The 14,562-nt window shown below is 39.4% G+C and overlaps 1 protein-coding gene across 3 annotated transcripts in view; it reads left to right on the forward strand.

The window, feature by feature from the left end:
* Positions 1–11,793, forward strand: part of TRAPPC12 (trafficking protein particle complex 12) — a 91,125-nt gene extending 79,332 nt beyond the window's left edge. Inside the window, exons 9-12 of one of the 3 annotated variants that reach the window (XM_034766427.1) lie at positions 4,096–4,194; positions 9,014–9,114; positions 9,911–9,998; positions 11,436–11,793. In XM_034766427.1, the coding sequence (XP_034622318.1) occupies positions 4,096–4,194; positions 9,014–9,114; positions 9,911–9,998; positions 11,436–11,678 (531 nt within the window). In that variant the 3' untranslated portion in view covers positions 11,679–11,793. Of the gene's footprint in view, positions 1–4,095; positions 4,195–9,013; positions 9,115–9,910; positions 9,999–11,435 lie in introns of those variants that run through there. The other 2 variants (XM_034766428.1, XR_004645239.1) reach the window with 2 other exon arrangements.
* The last annotated feature ends 2,769 nt before the right edge of the window (positions 11,794–14,562 follow it).

Raw genomic sequence — 14,562 nt, forward strand, 5'->3', positions numbered from 1 at the left:
TAAACCCAATAAATTCCCCTCAGTGTCATTCTTCTTGACCATCCGGAAAGGAAAACTTACATGACCCATGGAGTTCTGTACTTACATGGCCATATTACCACAGTATATGAGCACCTCACTAATAGCCCTGTTAGGTAGAAAAGAATATTATTTTACAGGTGGTGATTTGAGGCACAGAAAAGTGACCCAAGATCCCACAGGAAACCTGTGGTGGAACAGAGAATTGAACCTGGGTCTCCTTTACCAAAAGCTAGTCCTCTAACCCAGTGGTTTTCAAACTTTTCTTCTGGCTACCCAGTTGAAGAGAACTATTGATGCCTGCGACCCAATGAAGCTGGGGATGAGGGGTTTGGGGTGTGGGAGGGGCTCAGGGCTGAGGCAGGTGGTTGGGGTGCAGGAGGGGGTCAGGGCTCTGGGCTGAGGGTGCAGGCTCTGGGGTGGGGCCAGGGATGAGGGGTTTAGGGTGCAGGAAGGGGCTCTGGGTTTGTGGGGAGGCTCAGGGTTGGGGCAGGAGATTGGTGCGCAGTGTTGGGGCACGGGCTTACCTCAGGCATCTCCCAGTCAGCAGCGCAGCTGGGGTGCTAAGGCAGGCTTCCTGCCTGTCCTGGCACCACGGACCGCGCTGCGCCCCAGAAGCATCCAGCAGCAGGTCCAGCTCCTAGGCAGAGGTGTGCAAGCAGCTCCATGTGGCTCTCACCCACAAGCACCGGTTCCCAGCCAATGGGAGTGCGGAGCCGATGCTCGGGGGGGGGGCAGCACGTAGAGCTCTGTGGTCCCCCTACCTAGGAGTTGGACCTGCTTCTGGCCACTTCCAGGGTGCAGCGCGGTGTCAGAACAGATAGGGAATAGCCTGCCTTAGCTGAACAGCACTGACGACAGGTCTTTTAACAGCCCGGTTGGCGGTGCTGACCAGAGCCGGCGCAACCCAGTGCCTTATATTCCACAACCCAGTACTGCGTCGCAACCCGCAGTTTGAAAACCACTGCTCTAACCACTTGACCATTCTTCCTCAGATATGGAATTATCTTTCTCCTGTCTTCATCATATCTAGACTACTGAATGCAGCAGCATGAGGGAGCATTCATTCCAGATCCAACTGATGCTGTGTATTACCTCCTTTCAGCAATCTGATTGATTGCAAAAAAAAAAAAAAAAAAAAAAAAAAACCTGCATTGCATTTTTACTAATTCAACCTGAAACATTTTAATTTTTAAAAAGTTCCATCCCAAACTTTTGCAGTCTTACCAAATTTGTTAACTCACTGAAAAATAAACTCTTAAATAACATCCCTGTGTATAATATAGATGCACTCTAATTAAAAGCAAGTGCTATATTTTAAAACATATAAAGAACATAAGAACATATTTATTCAGAATTGTACCCACTTTTGGATAGCTTGATGCTATTAGAACCAAAACCAGAAGAGATTTTTTTTTTTGCGGGGGGGGGGGGGGGGGGGGGGGGGGTATCTGGGTCTACTGCAATTAAAACGATGTGGAGGAGGAAGGGAAGACAGCAATCTATACTAGTGACGCAAGAGTCTGATGTTTAAGGACTCTCTTCTGATTTGGATTCTGTTCTGATTTAAAAGACAGAGACAGCATAAATTGTCCTCTCTTGCTTTAATTATTCTGCAGGCATTCTCATGATGATGCAAAAATCTTTAGCCTTCATGTGATTTTTTTTTTTAGGAAGCAATGTGTGAGAGAGAGAACTCCCTACTTAACGTTTTATAGTTTAGTGGAAGATGCATGAACCTTTTAAGCCCCAAGATTATGAGTTCTAGTCCTAACGCTTCCAGTGATTGCTGTTAACGTTTCTATACCCTTCTCAACCCTTATTATAAGCCAAGATTTCATATCATATGGGAGGGTAACTGTCCTTCACAATTTGCACCGATAACTGGGAGCTTACACAAGCCCGCTTCAGGCAGAGCTGACAATGAAACACAGTTCTCTAATATAACAGAGCTAAGTTTATCCATTTTGCAACATAGTCTTCCAGAAGGAACCTGTCAGATCAGATGCTTGTGTAACTAACACTAGTGCAGTGTGGCTCTGTGCCATAGTGTAGTGGGTAAACCACACAGATTAATGAGACTGCTACTGCATTCATGCAAAGAGGTGTGGTTCTTTAGCTGAAATGTTAGCAACTCACCCTTTTACACCCAGAATAACCCTACATATGTCCCAAGCAGGGGCATTGTTTCATTAGGTTATGCTCTCTGTAACCGCTACGCCACAGTCTGCTCCCAGAACCAGGAATACAAACCAGTTACCCTGGTATCCAGCCTTCCATTTCTATAACCCACTAACTGTGTGTGTGGTGTCTCCCTATATGGGCTAGTCCTCATACACATAACAGCATGCTTTCCTCCTACCTCTTACTCTCTTAGCTGAAGTGGAGGAGGTCTATGCTTTGGATCTGACGATTGTGGTTTCCAACCCTGCTCATACCCATGTGGGGTGAAAAACTATATATATGTATAAAAGTTAGAGTAATGACCGCAGAGTAATTATTGGAATTATTTTATGTTGTAAAACATCGCATTTAAAAGTGAATTAGTATAACATCCCATTTGTTTTACTGTTGCGTTTTTATTATGTGTAACTGGTTACGTGTAATTGTCCCTTTAGACATATGAAGTGACAGACTGCTTTGTCTCTTCACTGAAGAGTTAACTCAAGTTAGTTATTCCTCTGAAGTTAGCATAGCTCAAGGTGGGGCATCCACAATGCAAAATAATATTCAAGTGGCTGCATTCACTCATATGGGGCACAAAGACTTCTGGGTACACATCCCATGATTCTTAGCACTGCAATAAGTTGAACTGCTCTGTGAACTATTTCCCATTGATTTGTGGGAGAACTTTTCTGCCCTATCTGGATATTGGAGGTGGGGGAAGAATTGTGGGAAGGCAGTCTAGCAGCACTTGAATAGTGTTAACCTGTATCCACATGTGCTCACTCGAGTTTTAACATTTGTGAGAGTTCTGAACAGTGTAAATATCACCCACACATTGATGGAAGGGGGAATTCAAAAGAGGGCAGACCAAATAAAACCACCTGACTTTTTTAGGGTCAGTCTGTTGGATTTTTGAACTTCTGGGGTAGACAATATTGATACAGTAACATTTAGTATGACATGGTGCATCAGAGTGACAACAAGAGCTCTAAATATGTCAGTTATTAAATATTATACGTTTATCATTGTTAATTAATTATAGTCACAGTTTGCAAATTGTTTGCAATTGAAGAGCTCTTTGATTTTTGTTACTGCAAAATTGGATTATTACAGGTGGTGATCCGGGTCAGAAATAGGAAGGGCTTAGTCATTTTAAATATAGCCTTAAGAAAACATAACAAATGTCCCTTCAGTTATGGAGCAGAGGAGAAGGCAGAAGAAATGCCTGCGGCATTTTTTCCAAGTAAGTTATGGGGGAAAGTCGACCCCTGTTGCTTTTCAGCATTAAAACTTGCAGAGTTTAGAGCACCTTCAAGAGGCAAAACAAAACAAAATGATAGGCTACTAGACAGAGTGTATGCCAGCTATCTTAAGATGCTTGTATACAGCCTGGAAAGAGCTCTGATATGGTTTTGATTCTGAGCATCGCACTAGAAGTCCTTGTATTACAATTTACACATAGAATTTTCAGAAGTGCCTGAGTCACTTGGGTGCATAATCGTCATTGATTTAGACTAAATGGCACTTGTGCTCTTAACTCACTTAGGTGCTTTTGAAAATGCCACCCTAAAACATTATTGGAAGCTGAAGAGTAAATGGTCAGGTTCTGTTGGTAATTTTGCTGGGGAGAGACGTGATCCAGTTGGGGGGGAAAATGTAAGGAAAAATCTGCCACTTTATCTCTGGCTATAGTGTACATTTCCAATAGAACTGAATAGTCAGAGGGTTAGAATAGCCAACAGCTAGCACTACCATGTTGCAAGGAAATTCCATTTACCTTAAACATTTGCAATTATTTTAATTCTGTACCTGTTTGTTTACTGCTCGCACATTTTTTAAAAACAGCGTACCTAAAATAATGAGTGAATGCTGAGCTTAAAAATCTAGTCATGTGCTTTTTTTCCCCCTTAGGACTATGTGCTTGCTGTAGATGCATATCACACAGTCATCAAATATTACCCAGAACAGGAACCTCAGCTGTTGAGTGGAATTGGAAGGATTTTTCTTCAGGTATGTATGTTACTCTGAATATGCTAAGTAATGTTGTTGACAGTAATGTAATGAGTAATTGCTGTTTTTAAAACTCTGTTGTTATTCTCATTAGGCATATTTAAGGCAACCCAAATGTAGAAGAGGCTTTAAAATAAGATAAAACAGAGTTTCTACCATGAAACATTTGACTAGATTAGAAAATTTAAAGTATTTACAGTGGTGAATCAAACTTAATTACATTATCTAACAAAGATGACGCTATGGAAATTATACCTAATAATTATATCCGTTCAAAGGGTGAGATCCTGATCCCACTAGAGTCTATAGCAAAACTCCCACAGACTTTAATGGGGCCAGGATTTCACCCCAAATCTAATTTCCCTCTTCTTCAAACACATACAGACTTCTGGTGTTTAATCAAACTGCTCCCTAAACAGCTTAATCTAAAAGCCATGTGAGAATTTCCTCACCTTCCTTTTGCCAGGGCTTTATTTCCATTGTGGGGAGAAAAGCCAGCAGTGTTTCATGTGTACAAAGAGTATGCATATGGCTGTGTAGATGACATCTATTAAATACTGTTGGAATATTACATTGTTTTTCAAAAAATGATCTCTTATTACTATGCTACATAGTAATCAGATGAAAATTTAAGTCCTATTTTGTATCCCACAAATCCATAAAGAATTGGTTTGTAACATTCCCTAATGTTAAACACTTCAGACTTTCTCTTTTATTAATAAAGAAAATATAAGTGCTTAAATGATATAATTATTTATAAACTTTCTTCTTGTCTGTGGTGCTAAGGCTAGAAAATTAAACTATTCTATTTGGGGTTTCTTTTTACTTGGATGAAAGATAATTACATTATTATTGTTCATTTGAAATCATATAAGTTGTCATTCAAACAAATCCAATTATGGAATTTTCAATATTTCTAGCAAGGATTTTATTTCAACGTAGTTGATCATTCAGTAGAAATGTGGTGGTGGTTGAAGGTTTTATTTTGAATCAGAATTGATCTGAACGTTAAAGTGAAATTCCTATAAAATTGAGAAATATAAAAGTACATTAATTATTACCTAAATAGATAACTTCTACTAATTATGTGCGTTAAAGAAAGGTATAACTATGAATAAAGCTACTCAAAATTCACATAATTGATAATTCTGGGTCATAATAGAAAAATCAATCAGCCAGCCTGGTTGATTTACTTGGCACTGTCATGTGACAAAGCAGAGATCACTTCCTGCTCCTGGAGTCTTTCTCTCTGATACATCAGTGACTACATTAACACACTCAACCTCGACAGAGTGGGCGTAGACTGCCCCATGTCTCTGAAGAGCAGTCTGTCCATCCAATTTAAAAAGTGGTGTTAACAGGCTCTGAAGGGAATCCTGTCAAGTTGTCATCCTCCTTGGTTGTTGGCTATGACATGGGATTATTTGAATTAGTGGTTTTACTGCCAGAACTGGACCTTTCCTCATAGCATAGCAGAATGGAAAATAAAGCATTGAGGTGCCTGTTGGCTTGCTTACATAACCCTGGACAATAGCTAATGAAAACACCCCTTCTAAATGCAAATAGTTCTTTGGCCTGGTGCATCAGGGAAAATGTCTTTATTGCTTGGCAATAACTCCTGTTTTTATTTGGTAGTTTTAAATATAAGAATAAAAGAAGAATTCAAATTGCGTGTTTATGAAAATAAGTATAAAACCTCATTGAGAGAGGGTAGACTGGACTGAAATTTAATAGCAACAAATTCCATCTGGAGAGTGCTAAGCACCTGATATAGGAATTTGATGTCAAAAGAAGTTGTCACTGAGCATTTTAAATTAATGGAGATATCCTATCTCCTAGAACTGAAAGGGACCTTGAAAGGTCATCGAGTCCAGCCCCCTGCCTTCACTAGCAGGACCAAGTACTGATTTTGCCCCAGATCCCTAAGTGGCCTCTTCAAGGATTGAACTCACAACCCTGGGTTTAGCAGGCCAATGCTCAAACCACTGAGCTATCCCTCCTCCCTAAACAAAACTAAGGGCAGGTCTACACTAACCCCCCCAATTTGACCTAAGGTATGCCACTTCAGCTACGTGAATAACGTAGCTGAAGTTCGAAGTACCTTAGTTCGAACTTACCTCGGTCCAGACGCGGCAGGCAGGCTGCCCCGTCGACTTCGCGTACTCCTCTCGCCGAGCTGGAGTACCGCAGTCGACGGCGAGCACTTCCGGGTTCGACTTATCTCATCCAGACAAGACACGATAAGTCGAACCCAGAAGTTCGATTTGCTTGCCGCCGAACTATCGGGTAAGTGTAGACCTACCCTAAGAGGGGTGTGAACTCAGAGAGAGAGAGAGAGAGAGAGAGAGGTGCAGCAAAGAGGAGTTAGGAGCCAGCATGTGTAGGCGACAGCTGTGTAGCATGTTTGAACTCTAGAACAGGCAAACTCCATGAGAAGAAGACAAAACCTTTTGCAAAAACTGAGGGAAAAGGCAATTATGGAATTTTTTGATCATTCTTTGAAAGCCTCATACTTTCTCAGAAAAATGGTGCCAAGTGATTCCCAAGTACAGGTAGTCTCAAACTGTTCTGCTAGCCATGAATTGCAACCAGAAGAGGCACAATGATCCAGATTTTACCCATTTATGAAAGTACCAAAAGTATTTTGGGAGTAGAATTCAACTCCTAAGTGTGAAGTAACGCAATGGTGAATTACTAGATGTGACTAGTGAAGAAGTGCTATGAATATGAAGTGGAGGGTGGAGTCTTGGGAGACATAACATTGGCATAAGGATAAGCCAAGTTTGTATCCTCTCTTACATCAAATTTCTCACAAGAGCCAATTCTTCTGTAGTGCCTACGAGAATGTATTCTTTCAGGGCCTGTGAGGTATAGTTGAAGGGTTTTTAATTTTCTTTTTAAGTATACAAAATAGTGTGTGTGGTGTTTTCTGTTTGATGTTACCTATATCCTTCACCTTCCAAATGTCACTTATCTTTAATTCGTTATGAGCATCTTAGGGCAGGAATCATGTCTTCCCATCTATTCATAGAGCACCTAGCACAGTGGAGCCCTGATTTTGAATGAGGCCTTCAGTAGCTACCATCATATAAATACTAAATGAGGGGAGAGATTTGGAAAAGCAGAAAAGGCCACGGTCTATCCCCGAGATGCTTTAAGAGGTAATGTGAGTAAAGTTGTCAGCAAGCACTTGAGACACATCAGAGACAAATTCAGACTGATAGGTTAGGAAGAAACAATGAAGATGGTTTGGTCTTCAGTATTTCATTTTGTGCTCCTAAAGTACTCTGAATCTGCTTGCTAGCTGACCCTTATTTGCTATTTGAATAACTCCATCAAAGGACTTGAAAAGTGAAATTACTGTCTAATTTACAAACCAGTGCTTTTATGTTGTTCTGTGACTATTTTAACCCCAGTCTCTGCAATAGATTACAGCAAAGGGGACTTAAAAATAGCCCCTAAAATTTTTTTTGAAAAATAATCCTGTTTTTCAAACTAACAGAAACCACAGTTAGTACAGAGTACATTGGAGGAATATTAACCATGGGTTTGATTATTTGAGACTAACAAGAGGGTTTTCATGTTAATTTGGAAGCATTAATAATCCTAATAGTTAAATTAGTTCAGAAAAAGTGACTGCAATTCCTAAATTAATTAAATAAAATCCAGTGGCAGGGAAGTAATTTTAAATGGTTAAAATTCCAGGACTAATTTAAACTGATTCTTGTATGTCAAATATCCTGGAAAAGCAAAAGCGATAAATACTTTCCATTTGTTTAATGGAGTAAAGGCACTTACGAATTAATAGTTTATGTATAGTAATTGCATATTATTCAGACTTGAATGTTGAGATACAGTTAAGAAATAAGAATTGTTCATGATAACAAGTTTTGTAAACTACCATATTTTTGCTAAAAGAGAAGAAAAGCGTATTTCCTAAAATAGTCACTCATAACTTAAAAACTATATGACATTTGATTCACTTCAGACCTTGACCACCCTCCCAAAAAAATGCAGTTCTGTTTTCTGACAGTTCCCAAATCCGTCACTCCTTCCACCCACGCACCCTCTTTATCATCTAGCCCAATACTTCTGAATCCACCACTTTATCCCTTCCTCAGTACCTCACTGAGACTCTTCTAAGTGGCTTCTCTACCTGGTATTTTTCTCTTGGTAGCAGCAGTGGCGGGGGGTTGTTCTCTGGTCTATGGCTGTGGGCTGATTGCTCGGGAGGGGGAATAGGTCTCCTCTGGTCATAGGTGGTGTGGTCATCTGAAGAATGGGTCTTCCACAAGCTACCTGGCTACCATGCTCCGTCTCACTTATGATTGGCGACGCCTGGCTTTGAAGAGTGATCCTGTTTCCTCTTTTGTGTAGTAGCTATTGGAGGTAGCTCTGCTGTCTTCTCATTTCCAGCTAGTTTTGCAAACCTCTGGGGTTTTCTTTACAATGGAGACCCTGGACACCTGTCAAAGCAGCTAGAAATGAGGAGACAAAGCCACCACTACATAATATTCTAATGTTCCACTGAGCCCAGTTTAAGAACCAGCGCCTTAGGGAAGAGGACGCTGCATGTAGTTTTTGTTATTCACTTCTGTGAGCTTAATGAGGAACTGTAAAACTCTGACTTGATAATGGCTTTAGTCCATTCACAGTGAATAATGACTAATCAGAGAGGTAGAATTATGAAGTCAGTTACTTTAATATTTCATATGTTTTCACATTTTGGTTCTTTGTGGAAAGATGTCCCATGAAGATATCATTTGAATGGGTCTTTCTCATGCATTGTCCTAACTTTCTTGTGATTTTTGTCATCCAGATTGGAGATATAAAAACAGCAGAAAAATATTTTCAAGATGTTGAGAAAATGAGTCAGAAATGGGATGGACTACAGTACCAAATTATGGTTTTAATGAACAGGTAGATAATTTAAGAGCTAAATGAAACTTAAAAATATGATTTTTCAAAATGTGCATTGTGAGTTTTAAAGTACCCTTGAGAGTATCTCTTTCTCTTTCTTGCTCTCTTTTATGTAACTACATCTGTCAGAAGTGAGACTGAATGGCATGTACACCCATGAGATCTGTATTACTTGGTGTAGTCATCTTATCCTGGCTTGAAACTCTTTAGTTACAAGAGTTGATTTTACAACGTTATTTCTCATTCTTTGAAGCATTGCATATTTTACTCTATTTTTTTAATTTATACTTTTAGGAACAAAGAAGCTCTTTTGGATTCTGATCCTGCAAATAGATTCGCTAGTGCAGACCCAGCACTTGTTAGCTTCAAACGGATGCCAAGATATGCACTAGTAAATCAGATTGCATGATGGAGTCCTCAGTTTTTGGTGTTTATCATATTGGCTAAATATGTTTTGACAAGTAAAATACTACAAGTGTGTTCTGGAAACAAATATAACACTTGTAGTTTCATAGAGAAATTATTTTAGGAAGACTGTCTGCATTTTAATAACAAATATAGAAAAGCATTGGTTTGGTGGCAGAATATCTGAAGTGGCCAGTGATCTGAAGTGTCATTTCATTTGTCTGTAAATTGGTGTCTCACAGCTGGCTCACGATTACACTGTGAAGAGCAAATGTCAAAAACTCTCACATCTATAATAGGGGAAAATAAAAAGTGGTCTCAGTTCCATTTGAAATGTATTATCACCTTGGGTTTTTCAGGATAACTGACTCACATGTCACTTACTTTCTAGAGCATTTCTCCATCTTGGTCAGAATAACTTTGCAGAAGCTCACAGAGCCTTCACGGAAATTTTAAGGATTGACCCTGCAAATGCTGTGGTAAGACTCCAGATTTGCTACATTGAATTGACACCTGAGTGGTTCTGCCATAGCTTATCCCTTAGATTTAGATAGCACCCAAAAGGTGCTTGGAACTTTATAGAAAAATAAGATATTGTCCATGCTCCAAAGAGCTTTCTCTATACATAAAGATAAGATACAAATAAAAACAAAGGGATGGGTAGGGGAAGGCAGGACCAGTTTACCTGAAGAGCCTGATTGTTTACTGCATGCATTGCATGGGTTACATGTTAAGGGGGCTTTATGAGGGCTTTTATGTATTGGCTTTGTTTTGTTAGAGGTACATACTGGAAAACAAAATGGCAATTGCCAACATATGAGGAAATAATTTGTCATCAGATAGTATTAAAGGGACACCATCAGCTTGAAAAATCACACTTTTTTTTAACCCATAATAATTACTATTTTTAGAAATAACACTAAAGGCTCCTGATCCTGCAACTGCATCTGTGCATGTACATGGGCCTGCCCATATATAGCCAGCTGTAAATCAGAGCCTGAAATTCTTATCACTGAAAGACATTACAGAAGAATTGTCAATTTTTTAAATCTTGTTTACTTGTATATTTGGCAGCTGTCCGATTATAGGGATGTATCAGTATGCTGATCCTTGGGCATAAGCATGTGTCCCCAGTGCCATGTTCCCAGGCCCCTTTAAGACTGAGGGAACCAAGTTCAGGGAGCACATGCTTGGAGTCATGTGACTTCAGGCTACAAACGCCACCTGCTATAAATAGAGACAGCTTACCCTCATTTGTGGGAGACCTGCGAGAGCTACTTAGGGAAGAGGATCATGTCCCCAGCTTTCAGAAAGTGTGAAAGTCTCCATTGCTAAGCATTTCATATTACTTTTGTCTCCTTTGTACCTTGTGTTACTTAATAAATTCTGCTCTGATGAACAGGATATGGAACCTGATGAGCATTTGGGATTTATTTGAACTGCCCTAGCTAGTGAATCTACCCATTGACTTAAGTCAGTTTCAGTAAATCAGTTTCCCCTGTTTGCATCTGTGTTTCATGTAGCTGCAGGGGAGAGAAGGACATTTTTAAAAATAGGAATATGTAAGTGTAAAACTAGGATAATTGGCAGGAGGATTCAAGGACAAGTGTGGTATCTGAAACCACTTTCAGCTCACTTTTAACATTATCTATTGAGTCCCTTTACCAATCTGAATTCCAGCTTGGATTCTTCTATCTTTTAGAACTTCAGATGTTGGAGGTCAGCCAGTTTTGTTATGGGATAGACACTGAAAGTAACCAAGCTCCCAATGCCAAGGATAAAAGAATTGAATTGTAGGATAAATAATACATTTCAACAATTGCAATTATTTGCACATACACACACAAAAAAAGTAAAGATTTATTAAATTTGGTTTGACTCCAGACTCAATATATATTTATAATCTTTTTCTCTAGGCTAATAACAATGCGGCTGTTTGTTTGCTTTATCTGGGAAAGTTGAAGGATTCCCTCCGGCAGTTAGAAGGAATGGTTCAGCAGGACCCTAAACACTACCTACATGAGAGTGTTCTTTTCAATTTGACAACTATGTATGAATTGGAGTCATCCCGCAGTATGCAGAAGAAGCAAGCGCTGCTTGAGGCTGTAGCTGTCAAAGAGGGTGATAGCTTTAACACTCAGTGTCTCAAGTTAGGATAGTTTGTTTTCATCTACCAATTTTTTTTATGAAAGGCTAAATTTTAAAATTGTACATATTCTTGCTAATATGTAAATGTTCCTCTTATGAATGAAATAAAATCTCTTTAATTATGAACATATGGCAGAATTACTACACTATCTACACGGTCTGGAACAATAATCCTTGCCTGTCACTATTGGGATTTTGTGCTGATCTGTAGCCAGTTTCATCTCTGCAGGTCTGTTACTATTTACGGTTATTCCTAACTGTAGTATCCACAATCACATTTACTCAGATGGATTCCTTTTTTTAGGAGTGACACGTTTGAGCTGACTTGTCTTGATGGTTATTATTGTTGGTTATTATAAATTCTTCCGGGGAGATTAGGGGAGAAACATGACATTATCAAGTTTCAACATGGCGAAGGGTTCCAGAGGATGTCTGTACAAGTAGCAGGTTTCAGAGTGATAGCTGTGTTAGTCTGTATCAGCAAAAACAACGAGGAGTCCTTGTGGCACCTTAGAGACTAACAAATTTATTTGGGCATAAGCTTTCGTGGGCTAGAACCCACTTCATCGGATGCATGAAGTGAAAAATACAGGAGCAGGTATAGATACATGAAAGGATGAGGGTTGCTTTACCAAGTGTGAGGTCAGTCTAACTAGATAAATCAGTTAACAGCAGGATACCAAGAGAGGAAAAATAACTTTTGAAGTGATAAAAGAGTAGCCCATTACAGACAGTTGACAAGAAGGTGTGAGTAACGGTAGGGAGAAATTAGTATTGGGGAAATTAAGTTTAGATTCACCTGCACATCTACCAATGTGATATATACCATCATGTGCCAACAATGCCCCTCTGCCATGTACATTGGCCAAACCAGACAGTCTCTATGCAAAAGAATAAATGGACACAAATCTGACATCAGGAATCATAACATTCAGAAACCAGTAGGAGAACACTTCAGTCTCTCTGGTCACTCAATAACCTACCTAAAAGTGGCAATTCTTCAACAACAAAACTTCAAAAACATACTCCAACGTGAAGCTGCAGAACTGGAATTAATTTGCAAACTGGGTACCATCAGATTAGGCCTGAATAAAGATTGGGAGTGGTTGGGTCATTACAAAACAAACTTAATTTTCCCAATACTAATTTCTCACTACTGTTACTCACACCTTCTTGTCAACTGTCTGTAATGGGCCACTCTCTTACCACTTCAAAAGTTATTTTTCCTCCCTTGGTGTCCTGCTGTTAATTTGTTTATCTCGTTAGACTGACCTCACACTTGGTAAAGCAACCCCCATCCTATCATGTATTTATACCTGCTCCTGTATTTTTCACTTCATGCATCCGATGAAGTGGGTTCTAGCCCACGAAAGCTTATGCCCAAATAAATTTGTTAGTCTCTAAGGTGCCACAAGGACTTCTCGTTGTTTGTAGAAGTAACATTTATCATAAAAGTTAAATCCTGAATGCAGATTTGCTTTCAGCATCTTCTAGTGTGTATGTCCCACCCTCCAAAGCCAATAAACTCAGTTCCTCATATTTGTGCACTCACAGTTGATTTTCATTTTTTAATCCAGTATTTAAAACCCTGTACTTTCAAATGAGATCTCTGGATCAACAGAAGAACCACTACCATCCCTTAATTTATCCCTATTTGATAGAGAATCAATCCAGATACTCTGTTAATCTGTAAAACAGTCTAAGTAAGACAAATAGAGAGGGCTATACATTGTGCTCAAGCACAGTAATGGTCAGGAGTAAGATTCAGTAAGATTCTCTTGCAGCAGTTGGAGTAGCCGATCATCATGAATTACTACACTGGGACAATGTGCAGTCTTGAGCTACCAGTGTTCAACACCATGTCTTCTAGTCAGGTTTTTATACTACACCTACCACTGTGATATTTCAGTGCTTGTAAACAGTACAGGTCTACCTTTTTAAAAGTAGTTAGTAAGATGGGTTTTTTTGTTTTTTGAGATGTCCACCTTGAGGCGCACCCTAAAGAGACCTGATTTTCAGAAAGTTCTAAGTGTTCACCTCTGAAAATCAGACCTCTTTGAGGTGTCCAGGTTGGGCAGCCAAATACTGAGGTATCTATAATCACTGATCACTTTTGAAAACTTTGTCAGCACAATAACAGCTGTATGGCTAAGTGTTTTGCCCCATTATTCTAGAATGCTGTTATTTCTCCCGTAAGGTATTGGTATGTTGATACAATGAATAGCCATGCTTCCAAAAGTTTAAAAAAAGTAAATCTATATAGGACTTCCGTGGTTTAAGGTCAGTGTTCCACAGCTGAATCTGAACCCAACTAGTCCAAGAAGGACATGCATTCAGTTAAACTAATTATAAGAAATTGCTAACACTTATTTAAGAGCCACCTAGGGGTTTTTTGGCAAGTATTTTAGCACAGTGAGATAAAACTATTGGTAGTTTAGTATCAGAGGGGTAGCCGTGTTAGTCTGGATCTGTAAAAAGCAACAAAGAGTCCTGTGGCACCTTATAGACTAACAGATGTATTGGAGCATAAGTTTTTGTGGGTGACATGCATCTGATGAAGTGGGTATTCACCCACCAAAACTTACGCTCCAATACATCTGTTAGTCTATAAGGTGCCACAGGACTCTTTATTGGTAGTTTATATCTCTTTTTGATATTGCTATAATTTTAGATGTAATATATAGACTATGGGGCAGATTCTCAACTTGAGTATATTGTCATTTCTCAATTGAAGTCAGTGTAGTTTACAGCAGTTGAGGATCTGGCCCAAGATGATGTTGAGTGAAACCCATGAGAATACTGTTTTCAGTATAATTTATTATATGCACAGTCTTCCCTACCTGATCCCCTTTTCTCATGTTTAATATTTCTTCTGGACAGTTGTGTTACCAGGAT

Source organism: Trachemys scripta, chromosome 3 (genome assembly GCF_013100865.1).
Source record: "Trachemys scripta elegans isolate TJP31775 chromosome 3, CAS_Tse_1.0, whole genome shotgun sequence".
NCBI lineage: Eukaryota > Metazoa > Chordata > Testudines > Emydidae > Trachemys > Trachemys scripta.